Here is a 24,541-nt window from a genome sequence, read left to right on the forward strand (position 1 = left end):
ATGTGCGCTAATTTGTGGATGGGAGTAGGATTGTACACAACACCTGCAGTAACAGTTACCATGAGCAGTAGAGGTGTGTCACAGGTGGCACTGACAGGAGGCTCCGGAGTCCGAAGCTGATTGGGTAAACTTAAACGGTATTCCCGCCCCCCAGAAGATGATAGGTGAAACCAGCAATACGCTTGAAGAGAATAGGCTGGCTGGTAACAGGAGAAAGCTGTCTCTCCCTCTAGCCATCTATCAGCTGCCTCTCTGTGGGCTAAAGCCAGGTAGGAGAGTAGAAAGACAGGCTGGGTGTATACTGCAGCACAGTGGAGCACAGAGTTCCTACGTGTGAGAGTCGATTTACATAGTCAGTGCAAATACAGTGTGGAGTAGAGAGGAGCTCAGTGGGAGTGGGAGAGACGTTTAACCACTCCAGACCATGAACATGGAGCGCCGGAGGTTCTCCCTCGACAGCTCAGTGTGAGTATCAACCAACTTTTTAAAATAAGTATTTTATTATTATGCATTGCTATACATATGGTGTTTCTGTACAGTTCTAGGCAGGTTGAGTTAAACTCCAGCTGTAGAGACCATCACCGCTGTTTCTGTTTAGGAAGTCTGAATGTCCCTTAACCGAATCTTGGATTTTCTATTGAGACATTCCTCAAACATTCCTCAAACTGTACATTCCTCAAACTTACAGTAGTGCATACCACCTAGATGAGAACACACACACAGGCCATTCCAGCTGTATTTATTGCCATTTCACTAATGGTTTAGTCTGAACGGAGGAGAAGGAAGGAAGGGAACTTGTTTGTTTTCATTCCCCAAAATGCATTGCAGCCATAGCCCTCAGGACCCTCGTCCAGCCCCAGAAGTAACAGGTTGGTCTAATCGGGAGCAGGTGAATCTGCTTTCTTTAGCAGATATCTAGATGCTCAAAGCTTTGGTGCATAAAGATTGATTTGACGACTTTTCAATGATGTGATGTTTCTGTGCATTTTATTTGGGTTTTCACATTAAAGTTAGACTTTTTGAACTGTAAATGTAACAGCTTTTGTTACAGTTAGGCCTACATTGTCCGTAAGGAGAGGAACAATAATGAAAATGTTATCCTGGAATAGAATAAACAAAGATATATATGTTGCACGGGAGGCTGGAACAGACTTCACGGAATGGCATCAAATATCTGGAAACCATGTGTTTGATGTATTTGTTACCATTCCACCGATTCCGCTCCGGTCATAAGAATGAGCCAGTTCTCCCCAATTCAGGTGCCACAACTTCCTGTGATATGTAGGATCTTAATTTGAGCACCCTGTCGCATGAGAACTTTCCTGAAAAGGATGAAATGTAAAACTTGTAGTGTATTTGAGGTTTATAAAGGCTTCTAAAGTCTTTAATCTAAACTTTGAAATGTCCTACTTGATTTTCCCTTACGAAAAATGTATCAACCGCTACAAAAATGTCCATTGTCCAAATAATAATTCACTTTTCCTGTTGCTACAGGATTATTTTCCTGATGTAGGAAACTGGCTCAAATTAAGATCCCACATCTGGACATGCATATTTAATGTCCATGGTTTGCTTTCTTCCATCCTCAGGCGCTTAAACATAATGCACACAGTGTACAAAACTCTGCTCTTCCCATGACATAGACTGACCACCTATGATCCCTTATTTATTTGATTGTATTTTGATTGAACCTTTATTTAACTAGGCAGGTCAGTTTATTTACAATGACGGCCTACCCCGGCCAAACCCGGACAACGCTGGGCCAGTTGTGTGCCGCCCTATGGGACTCCCAATTACAGCCGGATGTGATGCAGCCTTATTGATGTGACTTGTTAAATCCAACTCAATATTAGGAAGGTGTTCTTAATGTTTTGTACACTCAGTCTGTGACACCTACTTTGCATGTGAAATGTTCTGATCATTTGAATTGCAAATGATAGCAAATCTTCCTTTGACCTGGATGCCACTTCTTTTTAACGCTTAAAGACATACTTGAGCGATTTTTTTTTACTTTTCCAGTTAAAAAGTGATATCCCAAGTATAAATACAGTAAAAATACAGTAAAGTACACACACTATAGGGTATAAAAACAACATGTTTTGAACAAAAGTGATTTTTACACACAACTGCAAGGAGAAGGGCATTCAAGGAGTTGGTCTGATGGGAAGTTGTGACATCATCAGCCTCCCCCTTGCCTGAGGAACTATAGAGAACAAAAGAGGAAAAGCCCACCCCCCACTTTGCTATGTCATGACTGACCTGGACCACCTATTGAGATGTCCTTTTTGTTAAATAATTGAGGTGTTAAATGAGGTGAAAAAGATATTTGAGTGCCACTAAGGTGTAGTTGACTATCATAATGAATACTAGCTAGAACTGCTCTGGCAACCATTCTTCCTTATGGTTGTCTGATGGTATCAAGTTAGCCAGAGCTGCTGAGAATGTAAATAACAAGATATCTCACATCTCTAATAACTTATAACATGTTTGTGTAGGTTGCTTCCTGGAAAGTCAGAATTGACTTGAAATGATGAGAATCAAAATGATAACAATCAGGTGCATAGCTATGGGTATAGTTTGGATTCTTGGTGCACATTTTTTTAATGTTTTCATTAATATAACAGCAGTTTTCACCAGCAGACAAAAAAAACTATGCCCATGGGTAGGTGAATCAGTTGAGTTTGAATCCACAAATTCAACCCACAACTTTATTGTCCCACTATGGGAAATTCTGCAAACCACAATAAGGTTTATTACAAAATAAATATGACATATAGGTAAATATGTAAATATGACCTCTAAACAGAGCGTGTTTACAGACACGGGGCAACACCGTGACGGTTTAGTGCCCTGTTCCTCCAGGTCCCTGGAGAATGGTGGTGGAGGAGGTAGTCTGGGCCTTAGGAGAGGCAGCCGCAGTAAGAAGAGCAAAGAGAAGTGGAAGAGTCTAGAGGAGGCCCAGCTGGAGATCCAGGAGCTGGGACACAGCCTGAACAGGAGCAACTCTCTCAGGTCAAAGATTACTTCTGAAAACAAGTTTCATGACTAGAATAGGCCACGGACTGGGGGAAAGTACCAAAGCCTATGTAAGTCCATTGATCCGATCTCAATCACTCCCTATCCATAGGTCAGAGACCATAGAGGAGGAGAGCTTCCACCGGCCTGATGGCGCCGTTGCCAAAAATGTAAGCCCACCTGAAATATACAGGACAAGGACCTGAAGGAGGCCTTCAGACAAGATGGTGCTGACAGACAGTTGCCCTGTTTCTAGCTCCTAGCCAACAACAAGCATTTCGCTGCACCTGCGATAACATCTGCAAATCTCGATACGCGACCAATAAACTTTTATTTGATTTGAGGTCCTAGCACTCCTTCTCCGCTATGTGCTTGGGGTTTGATTATGGCTTGGAAATGTCTCCTGATTGAATGCTTGATTGATTAATGAATTGGCTGATTGATTAATGAATTGGCTGATTGATTAATTAATTGGTTGATTGATTCATGAATTGGTTGATTGATTCATGAATTGGTTGATTGATTCATGAATTGGTTGATTCATGAATTGGTTGATTGATTCATGAATTGGTTGATTGATTAACAGAGAGTTAGATCCTGTTCTCTCTCTCTTGTAGAGTTTTGTGAAATACAACAAAACCTTCCACAAACTCTTCCGAGACATTCCTACAGAGGAGAAACTAACTCACGGTGAGTAGATCTCAGTACATGGTGAGTCTGGAACTTATTTATGGATTCATCATCATCGTGGTCCTGAAACTGTCTGGGCTGCATGTGGATTTATGTCTCGATTACAGAGCTATGATGGAGTCATCAAAATCATTACTTAATGCATTGGGACATATATTATATTTCATTAAACATTATGTGCTTTGTGCTGCTTGATAACAACTAAACTTAAGCACTCACTTTGCACAATATGTGCCCTCAGCTGAATATATCACAGTGTATTCTGGGGATAAAGGGAAGTGTCAAGGAGAAACTCACGTGTCTCTCATTTGACTGTGTCCTCTGTCCTGGTTGTGTGTTTCAGTGTTCACCTGTGCCCTGCAGAAGGAGGTGTTGTATCATGGGAAGCTATTTGTGTCTGTCAACTACATATGTTTTTACTCCTCCGTACTCCTCAAGGACACCAAGGTAAGAGATTCATATATAGTAGTGTAGAGTATAATAGAGCAGAGTAGAGTAGAATAGAGTAGAGAAGAGTAGAGTAGAGAGGAATAAAGAAGAGTAGAGTAGTCAGAGTAGAGTAGAGCTGAGCAGATTAGAGAAGCGCAGAGCAGAATAGAGCAGAGCAGAGAAGAGTAAAGTAGAGTAGAGTAAAGAAGAGTAGAGCTGAGCAGATTAGAGAAGAGCAGAGCAGAATAGATTAGAGCAGAGCAGAGCAGAGAAGAGCAGAGTAGAGAAGAGCAGAGTAGAGAAGAGCAGAGCAGAGAAGAGTAAAGTAGAGCAGATTAGAGTAGAGGAGATTAGAGTAGAGCAGATTGGAGAAGTGTAGAGAAGAGTAAAGAAGAGTAGAGTAGTCAGAGTAGAGCAGAGTAGAGCTGAGCAGATTAGAGAAGAGCAGAGCAGAATAGATTAGAGCTGAGCAGAGTAGAGCAGAGTAGAGAAGAGCAGAGTAGAGAAGAGCAGAGTAGAGAAGAGCAGAGTAGAGAAGAGCAGAGTAGAGAAGAGCAGAGAAGAGCAGAGAAGAGAAGAGTAGAGAAGAGCAGAGTAGAGAAGAGCAGAGTAGAGAAGAGCAGAGTAGAGAAGAGCAGAGTAGAGAAGAGCAGAGTAGAGAAGAGCAGAGTAGAGAAGAGCAGAGTAGAGAAGAGCAGAGCAGAGAAGAGCAGAGAAGAGCAGAGAAGAGCAGAGAAGAGCAGAGAAGAGCAGAGAAGAGCAGAGAAGAGCAGAGTAGAGCAGAGTAGAGAAGAGCAGAGTAGAGAAAAGCAGAGTAGAGAAGAGCAGAGTAGAGAAGAGCAGAGTAGAGAAGAGCAGAGTAGAGAAGAGCAGAGTAGAGAAGAGCAGAGTAGAGAAGAGCAGAGTAGAGAAGAGCAGAGTAGATTAGATTAGAGTAGAGCAGATTAGATTAGAGTAGAGCAGATTAGATTAGAGTAGAGCAGATTAGATTAGAGTAGAGCAGATTAGATTAGAGTAGAGCAGATTAGATTAGAGTAGAGCAGATTAGATTAGAGTAGAGCAGATTAGATTAGAGTAGAGCAGATTAGATTAGATTAGAGTAGAGCAGATTAGAGAAGTGCAGAGCAGATTAGAGAAGTGCAGAGTAGAGAAGAGTAAAGAAGAGTAGAGTAGTCAGAGTAGAGCAGAGTAGAGTTGAGCAGATTAGAGAAGAGCAGAATAGATTAGAGCTGAATAGAGTAGAGAAGAGCAGAGTAGAGTAGAGAGGGGCATATTAGAGCATAGCAGAGAAGAGCATAGCAGAGAAGAGCATAGCAGAGAAGAGCATAGCAGAGAAGAGCATAGCAGAGAAGAGCATAGCAGAGAAGAGCATAGCAGAGAAGAGCATAGCAGAGAAGAGCATAGCAGAGAAGAGCATAGCAGAGAAGAGCATAGCAGAGTAAAGAAGAGTAGAGTAGAGCAGAATAGATTCGAGCCGAGTAGAGAAGGGCATATTAGAGAAGAGCAGAGCATAGCAGAGAAGAGCATATTAGAGAAGAGCAGAGCATAGCAGAGAAGAGCATAGCAGAGAAGAGAAAAGAAGAGTAGAGTAGAGTAGAGTAGAGAGGAATAAAGAAGAGTAGAGTAGTCAGAGTAGAGTAGAGCTGGGCAGATTAGAGAAGCGCAGAGCAGAATAGAGTAGAGTAGAGTAGGGTAGAATAGATTAGAGCCGAATAGAGTAGAGAAGGGCATATTAGAGAAGAGCAGAGCATAGCAGAGTAGAGTAGAGCAGATAAGAGTAAAGAAGAGTAGAGAAGGGCACAGCAGAGCATAGTAGAGCAGAACAGAGAAGTGCAGAGAAGTGCAAAGAAGTGCAGATAAGAGTAGAGCAGATAAGAGTAGAGTAGAGCAGATAAGAGTAGAGCAGATAAGAGTAGAGCAGATAAGAGTAGAGCAGATAAGAGTAGAGCAGATAAGAGTAGAGCAGATAAGAGTAGAGCAGAGCAGATTAGAGTAGAGCAGATTAGAGTAGAGCAGATTAGAGTAGAGTAGATTAGAGTAGATTAGAGAAGAGCAGAGTAGAGCAGATTAGAGAAGAGCAGAGTAGAGCAGATTAGAGAAGAGCAGAGTAGATAAAAGTAAAGAAGAGTAGAATAGGGACCCTATTCAATCCGTATCACAGAAGTTGAGCTTTACAGTGTGATTGAAATGTAAAGGCAACGTTCCCACGTTAGCGCAGGCTGCATTCACAGTAAACGCTGCATTTGTCGGCTCAATCGCAAATGACTTTATTTTTCTATCGGGAATCTGTAACGCTTCAGCCATCCAGACTGAATAGAGCCGTAGAGTAGACAGCGCCAAGTTGGCCAACAAACAGCAGGTAGAAGTAGATGGTCTGTACCATGTGTTGTTGATGTAGTATCTGTGTCTTGTTGTAGGTTGAGGTCCATGTGTCCAGCGTAAAGGAAGTGAAGAAGCAGAACTCAGCCCTGTCTATGCTCTCCATCCGTACTACTGATGGAAACAAGGTCAGAAACAAACCCACAACGGCCCTGTTGGTCTTGTTTGAGTGAATGTGTCTGTGGCTGTGTCTGCAGCTATGGGTGTGTCAGTGGTTATGGCTGTGGCTGTGGTTGTGGGTGTGTTTGTGGTTGTGTCTGTGTGGTGGTGTGTCTGTACCTGTGTGGTAGTATATTGTGTCTGTGTGGTAGTGTGTTGTGTTTGTGTGGTGGTGTGTCTGTACCTGTGTGGTAGTGTGTTGTGTTTGTGTGGTGGTGTGTCTGTGTGGTGGCGTGTTGTGTCTGTGTCTGTGTGGCGGTGTGTTGTGTCTGTGTGGTGGTGTGTTGTGTCTGTGTGGTGGTGTGTTGTGTCTGTGTGGTGGCGTGTTGTGTCTGTGTGGTGGCGTGTTGTGTCTGTGTGGTGGTGTGTTGTGTCTGTGTGGTGGTGTGTTGTGTCTGTGTGGTGATGTGTTGTGTGGTGGTGTGTTGTGCCTGTGTGGTGGTGTGTTGTGTGGTGGCGTGTTGTGTGGTGGTGTGTTGTGTCTGTGTGGTGGTGTGTTGTGTGGTGGCGTGTTGTGTGGTGGCGTGTTGTGTCTGTGTGGTGGTGTGTTGTGTGGTGGCGTGTTGTGTGGTGGCGTGTTGTGTCTGTGTGGTGGTGTGTTGTGTGGTGGTGTGTCTGTGTGGGGGTGTGTTGTGTCTGTGTGGTGGTGTGTTGTGTCTGTGTGGTGATGTGTTGTGTGGTGGTGTGTTGTGCCTGTGTGGCGGTGTGGTGTGCCTGTGTGGCGGTGTGTTGTGTCTGTGTGGTGGTGTGGTGTGTCTGTGTGGTGGTGTGGTGTGTCTGTGTGGTGGTGTGTTGTGTCTGTGTGGTGGTGTGTTGTGTCTGTGTGGTGTGTCTGTGTGGCGGTGTGTCTGTGTGGTGGTGTGTTGTGTCTGTGTGGTGGTGTGTTGTGTCTGTGTGGTGGCGTGTTGTGTCTGTGTGGTGGTGTGTTGTGTCTGTATGGTGGTGTGTCTGTGTGGCGGTGTGTTGTGTCTGTGTGGTGGCGTGTTGTATCTGTGTGGTGGTGTGTTGTGTCTGTGTGGTGGTGTGTTGTGTCTGTGTGGTGGCGTGTTGTGTCTGCGTGGTGGCGTGTTGTATCTGCGTGGTGGTGTGTTGTGTCTGCGTGGTGGTGTGTTGTGTCTGTGTGGTGGCGTGTTGTATCTGTGTGGTGGTGTGGTGTGTCTGTATGGTGGTGTGTCTGTCTGTGTGGCGGTGTGTTGTGTCTGTATGGTGGTGTGTTGTGTCTGTGTGGTGGTGTGTTGTGTCTGTGTGGTGGTGTGTTGTGTCTGTATGGTGGTGTGTCTGTGTGGTGGTGTGTTGTGTCTGTGTGGTGGTGTGTTGTGTCTGTGTGGTGGTGTGTTGTGTCTGTGTGGTGGTGTGTTGTGTCTGTGTGGTGGTGTGTTGTGTCTGTATGGTGGCGTGTTGTGTCTGTGTGGTGGCGTGTTGTGTCTGCGTGGTGGTGTGTTGTGTCTGCGTGGTGGTGTGTTGTGTCTGTGTGGTGGCGTGTTGTATCTGTGTGGTGGTGTGGTGTGTCTGTATGGTGGTGTGTTGTGTCTGTATGGTGGTGTGTTGTGGTGGTGTGTTGTGTCTGTGTGGTGGTGTGTTGTGTCTGTGTGGTGGTGTGTTGTGTCTGTGTGGTGGTGTGTTGTGTCTGTGTGGTGGTGTGTTGTGTCTGTGTGGTGGTCTGTTATGTGGTGGTGTGTTGTGTCTGTGTGGTGGTGTGTTGTGTGGTGACGTGTTGTGTCTGTGTGTCTGTGTGGTGGTGTGTCTGTGTGGTGGTGTGTTGTGTCTGTGTGGTGGTGTGTTGTGTGGTGGTGTGTTGTGTGGTGGTGTGTCTGTGTGGGGGCGTGTTGTGTCTGTGTGGTGGTGTGTTGTGTCTGTGTGGTGATGTGTTGTGTGGTGGTGTGGTGTGCCTGTGTGGCGGTGTGGTGTGCCTGTGTGGCGGTGTGTTGTGTCTGTGTGGTGGTGTGGTGTGTCTGTGTGGTGGAGTGGTGTGTCTGTGTGGCGGTGTGTCTGTGTGGTGGTGTGTTGTGTCTGTGTGGTGTGTCTGTGTGGCGGTGTGTCTGTGTGGTGGTGTGTTGTGTCTGTGTGGTGGTGTGTTGTGTCTGTGTGGTGGCGTGTTGTGTCTGTGTGGTGGCGTGTTGTGTCTGTGTGGTGGTGTGTTGTGTCTGTATGGTGGTGTGTCTGTGTGGCGGTGTGTTGTGTCTGTGTGGTGGCGTGTTGTATCTGTGTGGTGGTGTGTTGTGTCTGTGTGGTGGTGTGTTGTGTCTGTGTGGTGGTGTGTTGTGTCTGTGTGGTGGCGTGTTGTGTCTGTGTGGTGGCGTGTTGTATCTACGTGGTGATGTGTTGTGTCTGCGTGGTGGTGTGTTGTGTCTGCGTGGTGGTGTGTTGTGTCTGTGTGGTGGTGTGGTGTGTCTGTATGGTGGTGTGTTGTGTCTGTATGGTGGTGTGTTGTGTCTGTGTGGTGGTGTGTTGTGTCTGTGTGGTGGTGTGTTGTGTCTGTGTGGTGGTGTGTTGTGTCTGTGTGGTGGTGTGTTGTGTCTGTATGGTGGTGTGTCTGTGTGGCGGTGTGTTGTGTCTGTATGGTGGTGTGTTGTGTCTGTATGGTGGTGTGTTGTGTCTGTGTGGTGGTGTGTTGTGTCTGTATGGTGGTGTGTCTGTGTGGCGGTGTGTTGTGGCTGTATGGTGGTGTGTCTGTGTGGCGGTGTGTTGTGTCTGCGTGGCGGTGTGTTGTGTGGTGGTGTGTCTGTGTGGTGGTGTGTTGTGTCTGTGTGGTGGTGTGTTGTGCCTGTGTTGTGTGGTGGTGTGTCTGTGTGGTGGTGTGTTGTGTCTGTGTGGTGGTGTCTTGTGCCTGTGTGGTGGCGTGTTGTGTCTGCGTGGTGGTGTGTTGTATGGTGGTGTGTCTGTGTGGTGGTGTGTTGTGTCTGTGTGGTGGTGTGTTGTGTCTGTGTGGTGGTGTGTTGTGTGGTGGTGTGGTGTGTGGTGGTGTGGTGTGTCTGTGTGGTGGTGTGTTGTGTGGTGGTGTGCCTGTGTGGTGGTGTGTTGTGTCTGTGTGGGGGTGTGTTGTGTCTGTGTGGTGGTGTGTTGTGTGGTGACGTGTTGTGTCTGTGTGGTGGTGTGTCTGTGTGGTGGTGTGTCTGTGTGGTGGTGTGTTGTGTCTGTGTGGTGTGTTGTGTCTGTGTGGTGGTGTATTGTGTGGTGGTGTGTCTGTGTGGTGGTGTGTCTGTGTGGTGGCGTGTTGTGTGGTGGTGTGTCTGTGTGGTGGTGTGTCTGTGTGGTGGCGTGTTGTGTGGTGACGTGTTGTGTCTGTGTGGTGGTGTGTTGTGTGGTGGTGTGTTGTGTCTATGTGGTGGTGTGTCTATGTGGTGGTTTGTCTATGTGGTGGTGTGTTGTGTCTATGTGGTGGTTTGTCTATGTGGTGGTTTGTCTATGTGGTGGTGTGTCTGTGTGGTGGTTTGTCTGTGTGGTGGTTTGTCTGTGTGGTGGTTTGTCTGTGTGGTGGTTTGTCTGTGTGGTGGTTTGTCTGTGTGGTGGTGTGTCTGTGTGGTGGTGTGTCTGTGTGGTGGTGTGTTGTGTGGTGACGTGTTGTGTCTGTGTGGTGGTGTGTCTGTGTGGTGGTGTGTCTGTGTGGTGGTGTGTCTGTGTGGTGGTGTGTTGTGTCTGTGTGGTGTGTTGTGTCTGTGTGGTGGTGTATTGTGTGGTGGTGTGTCTGTGTGGTGGCGTGTTGTGTGGTGGTGTGTCTGTGTGGTGGTGTGTCTGTGTGGTGGTGTGTTGTGTGGTGACGTGTTGTGTCTGTGTGGTGGTGTGTTGTGTGGTGGTGTGTTGTGTCTATGTGGTGGTGTGTCTATGTGGTGGTTTGTCTATGTGGTGGTGTGTTGTGTCTATGTGGTGGTTTGTCTGTGTGGTGGTTTGTCTGTGTGGTGGTTTGTCTGTGTGGTGGTGTGTCTGTGTGGTTGTTTGTCTGTGTGGTGGTGTGTCTGTGTGGTGGTTTGTCTGTGTGGTGGTGTGTCTGTGTGGTGGTTTGTCTATGTGGTGGTGTGTTGTGTAGTCCCTCATTCTGTTTTGCCTCTGTTTCAGTATTCGTTTGTGTCTTTGCGGAACCGGAGAATGTGTTACGAAATCCTGCAGTTTGTGTGTTCACAAGCACAGGTATACCCAAATTATCTCTGGTCTCTCTCTCTGTCTCCCTTTCTCTCTTAAAAAGACCATGCTATTGTTTGAGGAGAGTGCACAAAAAAATAACTTTAGTCACTGCAACTGGTTTGATACATTCACCTCTGAAGGTAAATAATGTACTTACATTCAGTAATCTTGCTCTGATTTGTCATCCTGAGGGTCCCAGAGATAAAATGTAGCACAGTTTTGTTTGATAAAATCAAATGTATTCAAATGTAGGAACTGGGTTCTATAGTTTGAACCTCGGATGTGTCTTGTTTTGTTCCATTATCTATACAATAGGCTATCATTGATTTTGGCCCAATATTCCTGACATATTACCTCTTTCAAGGAGCTTTCTGTTTTGATAGGATTATTTTTGCCTGAAACCCTGTAGGCCTTCCTATAAAAAAACAACTCTGCATCCCTGCCCAACCTGGCAAGAGTGGCCGAAGGGTGTTGAGCATCCCCATCCACTGTTGGCCTGCTCTCCAAGCACCATCGCATGAGCCTGAAACCACACTCTGGCCAAACTCGTGTTTCTAAAAATGGATTCAAATGCCTAGTAAGGCATTTTAGTTTCAATTTTATTTAATTGTAATTCCTTCCTATATGCGCAATTTATAGACTATAATAATTTAAACAAATTGTTGTTTAAATGCTAAGCGGTCAATGTTCATGTCGCAATCGTAAATGCTTCACAATGTATTTCTTTGTAGGCTATAGCCTTGAAATCATTGAAATAATAGGCTAATAACAATAATATATCCTAAACAATTCATTTCCGTTCCTTCTTAGGCTACATGTCTGGATTCTGACCTAATTAGGGTGTTTCTGTGCTGTTTAATACTACATATAGCCTATTTTTAATTATGAGTGCTTCTTACATTCCCCTTTTCATGTTTATTAAAATACTTTATATTCGAATCATATGTTTTAGCTTCAATAAACCAAGTGTTAGGTTCAGTTAGTCACAAAAAGAGATGGGTGTTGGTTAAATTGTGATTTTAATGAATGGAGCGAATATCGAGCAGGCAGTTTTTTTTCCTGTGAGCGAGGAGCATTTTTTAGCGGAGGGGATGGAAATTATGTGGGTGCGCCATGAGCGGGATTTCCGACCGCTCAACTGCGTTTACAGACTCTGGTTTCCACAACAGCTGGGGGAGCAGGTGGAGAGTGGCAACAGCAGTCCCCACTTCTCAGGAGAGAACAGCGTTGATGGCGTGGATCGGGACATAGACACAGTAAGAATTTCACTGATGGCCTCGATGTCATCCTTTTCCTCCCACCATGTAGCTTCCTATACTGCCCTGTTTTCTCCAATCAGTGCCATCAAAGAAAGTGCACTTTGTAATTCTTCATAACTCACTGTGAAAATTCCAGAGTACACATTCACTTTTTTTTGTGTTATTAATCAAGACACCATTTATACTGACCAGGAGATTTTTGTATAAGGACATGTTTTAACCCTTCCCTGACGACAGATCTCCAGCAATTCCAGCCGGGAGGACAGTGTGGAGCGGAGCCTTCCTATAGAGGCCGTCTACTCTGACCTGCCCAGCAGCGGTAAGAGAGAACATCTTAAAAAGACTGTTAAGACAGACGAGAAAAATAAATGAGGGGTGAGAGGCATAACAGAGACATACAAGAGATATGAATATGATGTAATATTAATCATAACGAAAACTGGGAAGGACAGCACCACTCCTAGAAGCAGCATCAGCAAACCTCAGGATAATCAGTTCACATTCACAGAGGAAGACTCATGTAGTTAAACACACACTGAAGCAGACAGATACAGACACGCACACACACACACTCATTCACAAGCACATGCACATATACTCAGACATAACACACATTTAAATATTGTTTGAATGGCCTGTTGTCTTCTTTTCCTCTTGAACAGCTGACTCGTGGGTTTGGATCGTCACTGAAAGGGTTAAAACCCTCCTCCTTATCAGAGATATGCGCAACCTCAATGTCCTCCTATCCATCTGTCTGTTTCTGTGAGTACTCCTCTCCTATCCATCTGTCTGTTTCTGTGAGTACTCCTCTCCTATCCATCTGTCTGTTTCTGTGAGTACTCCTCTCCTATCCATCTGTCTGTTTCTGTGAGTACTCCTCTCCTATCCATCTGTCTGTTTCTGTGAGTACTCCTCTCCTATCAATCTGTCTGTTTCTGTGAGTACTCCTCTCCTATCCATCTGTCTGTTTCTGTGAGTACTCCTCTCCTATCCATCTGTCTGTTTCTGTGAGTACTCCTCTCATATCCATCTGTCTGTTTCTGTGAGTACTCCTCTCCTATCCATCTGTCTGTTTCTGTGAGTACTCCTCTCCTATCCATCTGTCTGTTTCTGTGAGTACTCCTCTCCTATCCATCTGTCTGTTTCTGTGAGTACTCCTCTCCTATCCATCTGTCTGTTTCTGTGAGTACTCCTCTCCTATCCATCTGTCTGTTTCTGTGAGTACTCCTCTCCTATCCATCTGTCTGTTTCTGTGAGTACTCCTCTCCTATCCATCTGTCTGTTCCTGATCTCCATCTCTCTCTCCTCTCCCCTCCCCATCGCCTGTAACTAGATCTATAGGTGCTGAAGCCCTTGCATCACCTTTCATATTTTCTCACAAATATACTGCCACATGTGGGGTGTGTTAATCTGGGGTGTGTTAATCTTCAAACATACTGCCACATGTGGGGTGTGTTAATCTGGGGTGTGTTTATCTTCAAACATACTGCCACGTGTGAGAATGGGGTGTGTTAATCTTCAAACATACTGCCACATGTGAGAATGGGGTGTGTTAATCTTCAAACATACTGCCACATGTGAGAATGGGGTGTGTTAATCTTCAAACATACTGCCACGTGTGAGAATGGAGTGTGTTAATCTTCACTGCCACGTGTGAGAATGGGGTGTGTTTATCTTCAAACATACTGCCACGTGAGAATGGGGTGTGTTAATCTTCAAACATACTGCCCCGTGTGAGAATGGGGTGTGTTAATCGTCAAACATACTGCCACGTGTGAGAATGGGTGTGTTAATCTTCAAACATACTGCCACGTGTGAGAATGGGGTGTGTTAATCTTCAAACATACTGCCACATGTGAGAATGGGGTGTGTTAATCTTCAAACATACTGCCACATGTGAGAATGGGGTGTGTTAATCGTCAAACATACTGCCACGTGTGAGAATGGGGTGTGTTTATCTTCAAACATACTGCCACGTGTGAGAATGGGGTGTGTTAATCTTCAAACATACTGCCACATGTGGGGTGTGTTAATCTTCAAACATACTGCCACGTGTGAGAATGGGGTGTGTTAATCTTCAAACATACTGCCACGTGTGAGAATGGGGTGTGTTTATCTTCAAACATACTGCCACGTGTGAGAATGGGGTGTGTTAATCTTCAAACATACTGCCACATGTGAGAATGGGGTGTGTTAATCTTCAAACATACTGCCACGTGAGAATGGGGTGTGTTAATCTTCAAACATACTGCCACGTGTGAGAATGGGGTGTGTTAATCTTCAAACATACTGCCACGTGTGAGAATGGGTGTGTTATTCTTCAAACATACTGCCACGTGTGAGAATGGGGTGTGTTAATCTTCAAACATACTGCCACGTGTGAGAATGGGGTGTGTTAATCTTCAAACATACTGCCACGTGTGGGGTGTGTTAATCTGGGGTGTGTTAATCTTCAAACATACTGCCACGTGTGAGAATGGGGTGTGTTCCTCTTCAAACATACTGCCACGTGTGGGGTGTGTTAATCTGGGGTGTGTTAATCTTCAAACATACTGCCACGTGTGAGAATGGGTGTGTTAGTCTTCAAACATACTGCCACGTGTGAGAATGGGTGTGTTAGTCTTCACACATACTGCCACGTGTGAGAATGGGTGTGTTAGTCTTCACACATACTGCCACGTGTGAGAATGGGTGTGTTAATCTACAAACATCTTAAGTCTATTGTCAGCTTCTAAAATCTTACACAAGTTTTCGTCTTGAATCTAAAACGGCAGGAAGAGTCACATAACATATTCTATGAAAATATATACTAATCTATCGCGCTCACAATCAACAAATGACTATTATTATGGTGGGAGATTATAATACTGTTTTAAGTACCCCTATAGAGCCTTAAAAATCCAGACCTAGTGAGATGTACATGGAGGAGGCTTAATCAAGCTAGTCGTCTTGATTATTTTCTTGCTTCCTTCAGTCTGGTAGAGGGAAGAATGTGATGGGGGCAGAATGTGGTCAGATCATCAAATAATTGGCATCCACAGTCCGATTACAGAATTTCCACGTGGGCGAGGATTTTATAAAAATATTTTATTTTTTATTTAACTAGGCAAGTCAGTTAAGAACAAATTCTTATTTACAATGACAGCCTACACCGGCCAAACCCGGACGACGCTGGGCCAATTGTTCGCCACCCTATGGGACTCCCAATCACGGCCGGTTGTATGTCCACTTCACCATCAGATCATTTTATTGGTAAACTACAGGCTAATGTAAAAGTAGTTGTTTTTTTTGCAATCCAATATGTAATATGGTACACTGATTTGGGTTGTAATCCAGGGAGGTTAGAAAGAGATGCAGTGCCTTAGACAGCTGTGCCACTCGGGAGAATCAAATATTGGAAATGTTATCAAAGCCTACTGAATTACAAGCTGTTTTTAACCAAAACAAAGGATTTTATAACTGACTTTTTCCTGCGTAACATAGTTACAGCGGATCCCCTTATTGTATGGGACCCTTTGAAATGTGCCTTCAGAGGTCATGCAATTCAATATTCATCCTTAAAACGAAAACAATTTCAGTCAAAAGAGTTCATATTAACAAAGGAAATATCGGAAATAACAGTACAGATAGATAGCAATAATAAAGTACCATATACAATAGCTACAGAATATGTTAGAGGAAAAACAAAAAGAAATGGAGGAACTTATCGGGAACATTCCAAAATAAAGCAAATTGGATGGAAATGGTGAAAAATGCACCAAATGATTTTTTAATCTTCAACATAGAAATGCTAACAAAAATAATTTACAGAAACTTGTTAAAAATTATGAAGTCATCCATGATTCACCAAATGAATGAATCCACGATTCCCCCATTTCCACTCTGAAGTTAACTGTAAGGAATATTTAGTGTAAAATTATAATAGTGTAAAATGAACAGCTGTACAGAAAGACTTGTGTGAAGGCCAAATTGTAGACGAGGAACTTCTTGATGCAATTAAAGCCAGTAGGCCAGGGAAAACTCCAGGGCTGGATGGCATAACAGTTTAGGTATATTAAACCTTTTTATAATCCTCTCAAAGATCCATTATTTGCATATTGTAACCAGTCCTATAAAAATGGTCAACTATCAGGTACTCAGCAAGAAGGTCTGATTTCACTATCACTGAAACAGGAACCTGGTGGTAAGTATAAAGATCAAATCAACTGTAGGCCCCTTACATGTCAGTGCTGTGATGCTAAAATCCAAGCAAAATGCATAGAGCATAGAATTAAAAAGCTGTAGTCGGATATTATTTGTCCTGATCAGACAGAGTTTTTACATGGACGATACATTGGAGATAATAAAAGGACATGTACTTGAAACAATAGAACATTATGAAAAATCTAGGAAACCAGGTCTGGTATTCAAAGCAGATTTTGAAAAGGCTTTTGATAAAGTACAACTACAATTTATATATAAATGCCTGGATTATTTTAATTGAGAATAATCTCTTATGTAATGGGTTAAAGTTATGTATAGTAACCCTAGGTGTAAAATAGTAAATAATGGCTACGTCTCAGAATGTATTAAACTGTCAAGAGGAGTAAAACAAGGTTGTCCACTGTCTGCACATCTGTTTATTATGGCCATGGAAATTAAAATCAGATCCAACAATAATATAGAGGGGCTAGAAATCCAAGGTGTCATTCTACGCCTCTTAAATCCGTGGATCCCTGCACAGCCTCATAGAAGATCTATATAGTTTTTCTAACCTCCCTGGATTACAACCCAAATCAGTGTACCATATTACATATTGGATTGCAAAAAAAAACAACGTTTACATTACCCTGTAGTTTACCAATAAAATGATCTGATGGTGAAGTGGACGTATTCATATCCCTAAGGAAATAAAGGAACTTACTACAACACGTTTTAATAGGAAGTTATCAAAAATAGATAAGATCTTGCCTACATGGAAAGGTAAATACTTGTCTATTTTTTTTTTTTAAATCACCCTGATTAATTCTTTAGTTGTATCCCAGTTTACCTATTTAAGTATGGCCCTGCCTATGCCGAACAATTAATTTTTTTAAATTATGAGCAAAAAATCTTTCACTTTATCTGGAACGGCAAACAAGACCAAATTAAACATGCTTATTTAGTTCCAACCATGCTTAACAGTTCCAACCTAGACAGATATGTAAGTGTTTTTAATGGGAAAAAAGAAACATGCTATTTATATTATTATATTTAATTTCATTACCCATATTTACAAGTTTTCACAAGCTTGGGCCCCAGGCTGAAAACATTTAAGAACCCCTGTTCTAGTGGAAAGCCTTCCCAGAAGAGTGGAGGCTGTTATAGCAGCAAAGGGGGGACCAACTCCAAGTTAATGTCCATGATCTTGGAATGAGATGTTCGATGAGCAGGTGTCCACATACTTTTGGTCATGCAGTGTATTTTAAGTTCAGGAATGGCTGAAAAATCACAACATTTATCCAAAAAGTAACCCTACAAATAGCACTGCGATTTGGAAAGCCATAGTCAATCAATCAACAATATAATACTTTTAGTAAAAATATTTATCTTTAACTTAATCTGTAGGTACTATGCAATTATACAGGTTCAAAATCACAGCACAGTTAAAAAATATATGGCACATGGGCATCATAAGAGGGAAGTTTACAGAGATAGGTGGGATGGACTGAGAGTAGCTGAGGGAGATAGGTGGGATGGACTGAGAGTAGCTGAGGGAGATAGGTGGGATGGACTGAGAGTAGCTGAGGGGTGTGGTTAGGGAGATAGGTGGGATGGACTGAGAGTAGCTGAGGGAGATAGGTGGGATGGACTGAGAGTAGCTGAGGGAGATAGGTGGGATGGACTGAGAGTAGCTGAGGGAGATAGGTGGGATGGACTGAGAGTAGCTGAGGGAGATAGGTGGGATGGACTGAGAGTAGCTGAGGGAGATAGGTGGGATGGACTGAGAGTAGCTGAGGGAGATAGGTGGGATGGACTGAGAGTAGCTGAGGGAGATAGGTGGGATGGACTGAGAGTAGCTGAGGGAGATAGGTGGGATGGACTGAGAGTAGCTGAGGGAGATAGGTGGGATGGACTGAGAGTAGCTGAGGGAGATAGGTGGGATGGACTGAGAGTAGCTGAGGGAGATAGGTGGGATGGACTGAGAGTAGCTGAGGGAGATAGGTGGGATGGACTGAGAGTAGCTGAGGGAGATAGGTGGGATGGACTGAGAGTAGCTGAGGGAGATAGGTGGGATGGACTGAGAGTAGCTGAGGGAGATAGGTGGGATGGACTGAGAGTAGCTGAGGGAGATAGGTGGGATGGACTGAGAGTAGCTGAGGGAGATAGGTGGGATGGACTGAGAGTAGCTGAGGGAGATAGGTGGGATGGACTGAGAGTAGCTGAGGGAGATAGGTGGGATGGACTGAGAGTAGCTGAGGGAGATAGGTGGGATGGACTGAGAGTAGCTGAGGGAGATAGGTGGGATGGACTGAGAGTAGCTGAGGGAGATAGGTGGGATGGACTGAGAGTAGCTGAGGGAGATAGGTGGGATGGACTGAGAGTAGCTGAGGGAGATAGGTGGGATGGACTGAGAGTAGCTGAGGGAGATAGGTGGGATGGACTGAGAGTAGCTGAGGGAGATAGGTGGGATGGACTGAGCGTAGCTGAGGGAGATAGGTGGGATGGACTGAGCGTAGCTGAGGGAGATAGGTGGGATGGACTGAGCGTAGCTGAGGGAGATAGGTGGGATGGACTGAGAGTAGCTGAGGGGTGGGATGGACAGAGTAGCTGAGGGGTGGGATGGACAGAGTAGCTGAGGGAGATAGGTGGGATGGACTGAGAGTAGCTGAGGGGTGGGATGGACTGAGAGTAGCTGAGGGAGATAGGTGGGATGGACTGAGAGTAGCTGAGGGGTGGGATGGACTGAGAGTAGCTGAGGGGTGGGATGGACTGAGAGTAGCTGAGGGGTGGGGTTAGAGATAGGTGGGATGGACTGAGAGTAGCTGAGGGGTGGGGTTAGGGAGATAGGTGGGATGGACTGAGAGTAGCTGAGGGGTGGGATGGACTGAGAGTAGCTGAGGGGTGGGATGGACTGAGAGTAGCTGAGGGGTGGGATGGACTGAGAGTAGCTGAGGGGTGGGATGGACTGAGAGTAGCTGAGGGGTGGGGTTAGGGAGATAGGTGGGATGGACTGAGAGTAGCTGAGGGAGATAGGTGGGATGGACTGAGAGTAGCTGAGGGGTGGGGTTAGGGAGATAGGTGGGATGGACTGAGAGTAGCTGAGGGGTGGGGTTAGAGAGATAGGTGGGATGGACAGAGTAGCGGGGTTAGAGAGATAGGTGGGATGGACTGAGAGTAGCTGAGGGGTGGATTTAAAAGCTTATGTTCTATAATAATATAGTGTATAATGTGCTATCTATCCAGATGTAATGTATATCAAATGACTTTACTCTTGCTATGTAACTTATGCAGTAGAAAAAAAAACTATATCATGTATGTAAAATGTGTGTAGAATGGACATGTAACAACAAAAGAAAAGCTGTAAAAACTAAGTTTTATTTTTGTCTTCTGAAGAGGGGGGATGGTGGATGGGCTAAGAAAATCTAAATAAAGAGTCACATATCATTCAGGATCACAGACAAGCCTTTTCCAGACTTCCCAACAGTCTGTCTGGTATGTTGTCTTTCTGGATTGGCTCAGAGCTGTTGAGGAATGGACCCTGCTACCTGATTGGCTGTTTATAGCTGGGTGAATTGCTGAAGAGATGAGTAGATGGATGGATGTGAGATAGGTTGGTTCTCTGAGCACAGGGTGTTCTCCAGATAGTCAAGGCTGTAATACACTGAACTTTTACCCATAAAGCCAGATGTTGGTTCCTCTCAAGGGTTCTTCACTCTTACCTAGATAGATGTTCCTTGCTACGGTCTCCTGTGCTTGCTCTTTCATTAGTTACCTGTGGACTGTGGAGGATAGATGAAATTGTTTGTTTGTGCTTTGCCAATACCTTCAAACCAGTGACCTTTGGGTTACTGTCCCAACGCTCTTAACAGCTAGGCTACCTGCCGCTGTCTGTCCTTGATTGAAATACAGTACTTATGTCTGGTTCCTCATGATTGATCTGCACTGTGCCATCAACGAGAGTGCACTCAAGTATGGATCTCCCAGGGAGGTTTAACAGTTCATTGTAATACTGAGTGCTGAGTGCCACAGGTGAAAGTAAAACACAAGCTGATTACAAGCACTGTATCTTACCCATCAAACTGTTTTCACATTAAAATCACCACCTCTTTTGTGTGCGTGTGTGTCTGTGTAGGGCGGTGTTGCTACTACTGTCGTCGGGGTACATCGGTTTGCGGATCGTAGCTCTGGAGGAGCAGCTGAGTTCTCTAGGAGCCCTGCCGGAGTTCTCCATTCACCTCAGAGAGTGAGTACACACACACACACACACTATGGGGTAGTTTTCCACAGATGGCTCTGATGTGAATTTCAAGGAACTACAAACTTTGACAATTTAAAAACCATTCAAGGTAGATCAAACCGGTTGTGTAGACAGAGAGAGAGTGTTCTCAGACATCAGAGGTATCGTGTACTGTATCAGCAGCAGAGATCACAGGACGTTAGGTCACAGGAGGTTAGGTCACAGGAGGTTAGGAGAAAAACGTGCCCAGAGGAATGACACCTGTTTTCCAAGAAATCACTCCACTATTACATAATCAACAGGAACACCCATTGTAGGTATTTGAGTCTTCACTTTCATGTAATTAAAAGGTGTGTGTGAGTGTACTTGTGCATGAGTATGCATGATAATATCTGAGAGAGTAATTTGGTTCCTCCTCTCACTGATCCCTCCTCATTCCAGGGAACAGGAAACAGCCTGAAGAGACCTACAGCCAGGGAGGATTGGCCATTTGGATATTCTGGCAAATACCAGACGGGCTGAACCATTTTTTGTTGGGTGGGCTGGTCGAAAATTGACACTTTTTTTTTTAAACATAGAAAAAGTGACATGGCCGGCGGGCCATAAGCTTGTTAAGATAGAAATTGTAAAAAAAATTAAATAAAAATGTCTGTTATACTAATATGCCCTGAGTATACAAAACATCAAGGTTTCTGCTAGGCTGAGGTCACACAAACTCACATTGAAAGTCAAACACAGCATCAGCAAAGATGACCTGCTTCAACTCTCATCAGTTAGACAGCCAAGATCACGGATCATAAAAAAAATGAAAAGGGTGCCTGTAAACGTAGAAAGAGCATATTCTACATTGTCACCTCACTGAAAAACATCCTAATTTTGGGACAGCTAAAGCAATGATTTTGCTAAACAGTAAAGTGCATTATCCTCATGATTCTTAATGAAAGTGTCTTCCCTCACTGGGGCTTGCTGCTGTGGTGCGCGAGCCACTTTCCTCTCCTTCCATGCACTCGAGAGAAACATTTATTCTGATCATATAACATTTCAAAATGAAATTGCGGGGGGGGAAACACAGCTTTGGAAGCTTCGTCCAATTGTCCCTGTCGAAGAGAGGAGGGTTTCAGCTTTCTGTAGGTATAATCTTTATTTCTCAACAGCAACTATTTTATAATCAAGACATTTTATATGGCTTTGAGATATGGAGCGGAATGTGCTCAAAACGGGCACGGGCATAGGCCTATAGGTTTCATGGGTAGTAGCCTACAACTGTAAAGTTTTTTAGGACATTACATTTACGGTTGGATGAATACATGGCTACTAGCAGTGGGCATCACAGGCGGCTGGTGGCACCTTAATTGTGGAAGACGGCTCATAGTAATGGCTACAACGGTGTTAATGGAATGGGATCAAACACATCAAAAACATTGTTTCCAAGTGCTTGATACCATTCCAGCCATCTTTATGAGCCATCCTCCCCTCACTAGCCTCCTGTGGTGGGTAATATATTTTAGTTTGTGATCTACTTAATGTGTTTTGAGTTTACACTTCCTCATGTGTTGAACCACAAATTAATTAGCCCATGATTTTAGATAGTGCACATAAAAGATGTAATTCATCTCTTTGGAACAAAAAAAACTAATATGGAAATTCTGGAGTACTATTTTGACAGTAAAATAGCAACTATAGTCTAATTGTGAACCCAAAATTCATGACAATTACTGGATTAGGTTGCACATCAAAATATCTTGAAACATGCATTCATGCTTAGACATGTTTCTTGAGCTAGTGGCGTGCGCAGTGGTGGGCCGATGTGAATAAAATGACAGGGGCGAATTCTTGTCCCAGTCCGCCCCTGCCTATAGTAGCAAGACTAAATACCAAAGCCACAGTACAACAAACTACAGTATATAAAGGCTCTCAATTAAAATGTCATCTCATGAGCTGGTCAATTGTTAATATATATTTGTGGGTCCCCTGATCATTTGAGGAGACAGATCACTAAAACCTCAGTCCTGTCAGAAATGTGGAAAACCTTGACTTCACACAAAGCAGCTTTTTTATTTTTCCAGTCAGTCCACTCCTAAAATCAATTTGGCTTACTATTCGTTGGTCTCAGTTTAACTGGTAATGAATGTTGTTCTTTGTAAAGGAATAATGTAAGTCAGACGTTATTTTAATCTGAAATTTGCTGGCAAATTAAATTATTTAATGATAGTGTAAATTAATTTCAGATAACTTTTACTACTTAATTAATAGAATGACTCCATGGCATCTGTCAGTGACACTAACAGGCCAGCAGGGGGCACTCAACTATGAGCAATAAAACAGAAATACTGTACACCATGATTAGTACTATCAATCAGTGTAGTATACTTTCAATGTATACAGGTGTATTTAAAATAAGCTACTTCTAAGCCATTCAAAAAAATATTCAACAGTTCTTGAATGTCTGTAAATAAAAATGTATTGATAGTTCATACACAAGGCACTGTAATTACAGTGGCAAGAAAAAATATGTGAACCCTTTGAAGTTACCTGGATTTCTGCATACATTTTACATAACATTTGACAACAATAGACACACAGTGTGCCTAAACTAATAACACACAAATTGTATTTTTCTTGTCTATATTGAATACATCATTTAAACATTCACAGTGTAGGTTGGAAAAAGTATGTGAACCCCGAGGCTACTGACTTCTCCAAAAGCTAATTGGAGTCAGGAGTCAACTGACCTGGAGTCCAATCAATGACACGAGATTGGAGATGTTGGTTAAAGCTATTGCCCTATAAAGATCTCACAAAATTTGATTTTGATATTCACCAGAAGCATTGCCTTATGTGAACCATGCCTCGAACAAAAGAGATCTCAGAAGACCAAAGATTTGTTGACTTGCATAAAGCTGGAAAGGGTTACAAAAGTATCTCTAAAAGCCTTGATGTTCATCAGTCTACGGTAAGACAAACTCTATATATGGAGAAAGTTCAGCACTGTTGCTACTCTCCCTAGGAGTGGCCGTCCTGCAAAGATGCCTGCAAGAGCACAGCGCAGAATGCTCAATGAGGTTAAGAAGAATCCTAGAGTGTCAGTTGAAGACTTACAGAAACCTCTGGAAGATGCTAACATCTCTGTTGGCGAGTCTACAATACGTAAAACACTAAACAGGAATGGTGTTCAAGGGAAGACACCATGGAAGAATCCCCAGCTTCTTGCTGCATGTCTGAAGTTCCTAAAAGTGCACCTGGATGTTCCACAGTGCTACTGGAAAAATATTCTGTGGACAGATGAAACTACAGTTGTGGTGTTTGGAAGGAACACACAACACTATGTGTGGAGAAAAAAAAGGCACAGCACACCAACATCAAAACCTCATCCCAACTGTAAAGTACGGTGGAAGGAGCATCATGGTTTGGGGCTGCTTTGCTGCCTCAGGGCCTGGACAGCTTGCTATCAGACAGAAAAATGAATTCCCAAGTTTATCAAGACATTTCGCAGAAGAATGTAAGGCTATCTGTCTGCCAATTGAAGCTCAACAGAAGTTAGGTGATGCAACATGACAACAACCTATTAGACAGATGTAAATCAACAACAATGGCTTGAACAGAAGAAAATACACCTTCTGGAGTGGCCCAGTCAGAGTCCTGACCTCAACCCGATTGAGATGCTGTGGCATGACCTCAAGAGAGCGGGTCACACCAGACATCCCAAGAATACTGTGGAAGTGAAACTGTTCTGTAAAGATGGTCCACAATTCCTCCTGACCGTTGTGCAGGTCTGATCCGCAACTACAGAAAACATTTGGTTGAGGTTATTGCTGCCAGAGGGTCAATCTGTTATTAAATTCAAGGGTTCACATACTTTTTCCAACCTGCACTGTGAATGCTTACACGGTATGATCATTAAAGAGATGAAAAATTATAATTGCTTGTTATTAGTTTAAGCAGACTGCGTTTGTCTATAGTTGTGACTTGAAGATCAGATACAATTGTATGACCAATTTATGCAGAAATCCAGGTAACTCTAAAAGGTTCACATACTTTTTCTTTCCATTGTACTAAATGGATTCACAAATTA

The 24,541-nt window shown here is 43.7% G+C and overlaps 1 protein-coding gene across 1 annotated transcript; it reads left to right on the forward strand.

The window, feature by feature from the left end:
* Window positions 1-225: 225 nt before the first annotated feature.
* LOC129813936 (GRAM domain-containing protein 2B-like) lies at window positions 226-24,500 on the forward strand. The gene is made up of 12 exons (XM_055866586.1): window positions 226-465; window positions 2,863-3,012; window positions 3,128-3,185; window positions 3,633-3,705; window positions 4,049-4,152; window positions 6,552-6,641; window positions 10,726-10,797; window positions 11,961-12,047; window positions 12,288-12,369; window positions 12,713-12,812; window positions 20,365-20,475; window positions 20,911-24,500. Exons 1-12 carry the CDS (start codon window positions 425-427, stop codon window positions 20,927-20,929), a joined length of 987 nt encoding a protein of 328 aa, XP_055722561.1. The 5' UTR covers window positions 226-424; the 3' UTR covers window positions 20,930-24,500.
* Window positions 24,501-24,541: the final 41 nt, after the last annotated feature.

The sequence above is a fragment of the Salvelinus fontinalis genome, chromosome 17, assembly GCF_029448725.1.
Source record: "Salvelinus fontinalis isolate EN_2023a chromosome 17, ASM2944872v1, whole genome shotgun sequence".
Taxonomy (NCBI): Eukaryota; Metazoa; Chordata; class Actinopteri; order Salmoniformes; family Salmonidae; genus Salvelinus; species Salvelinus fontinalis.

Coding starts and splice junctions, on each gene's coding strand:
- LOC129813936 (XM_055866586.1), top strand. CDS start 425: ATGAACATGGAGCGCCGGAGGTTCTCCCTCGACAGCTCAGT. Junction 10,798..11,960: donor TTGTGTGTTCACAAGCACAG/GTATACCCAAAT, acceptor TTTCCACAACAG/CTGGGGGAGCAGGTGGAGAG. Junction 12,813..20,364: donor CTATCCATCTGTCTGTTTCT/GTGAGTACTCCT, acceptor GTGTCTGTGTAG/GGCGGTGTTGCTACTACTGT.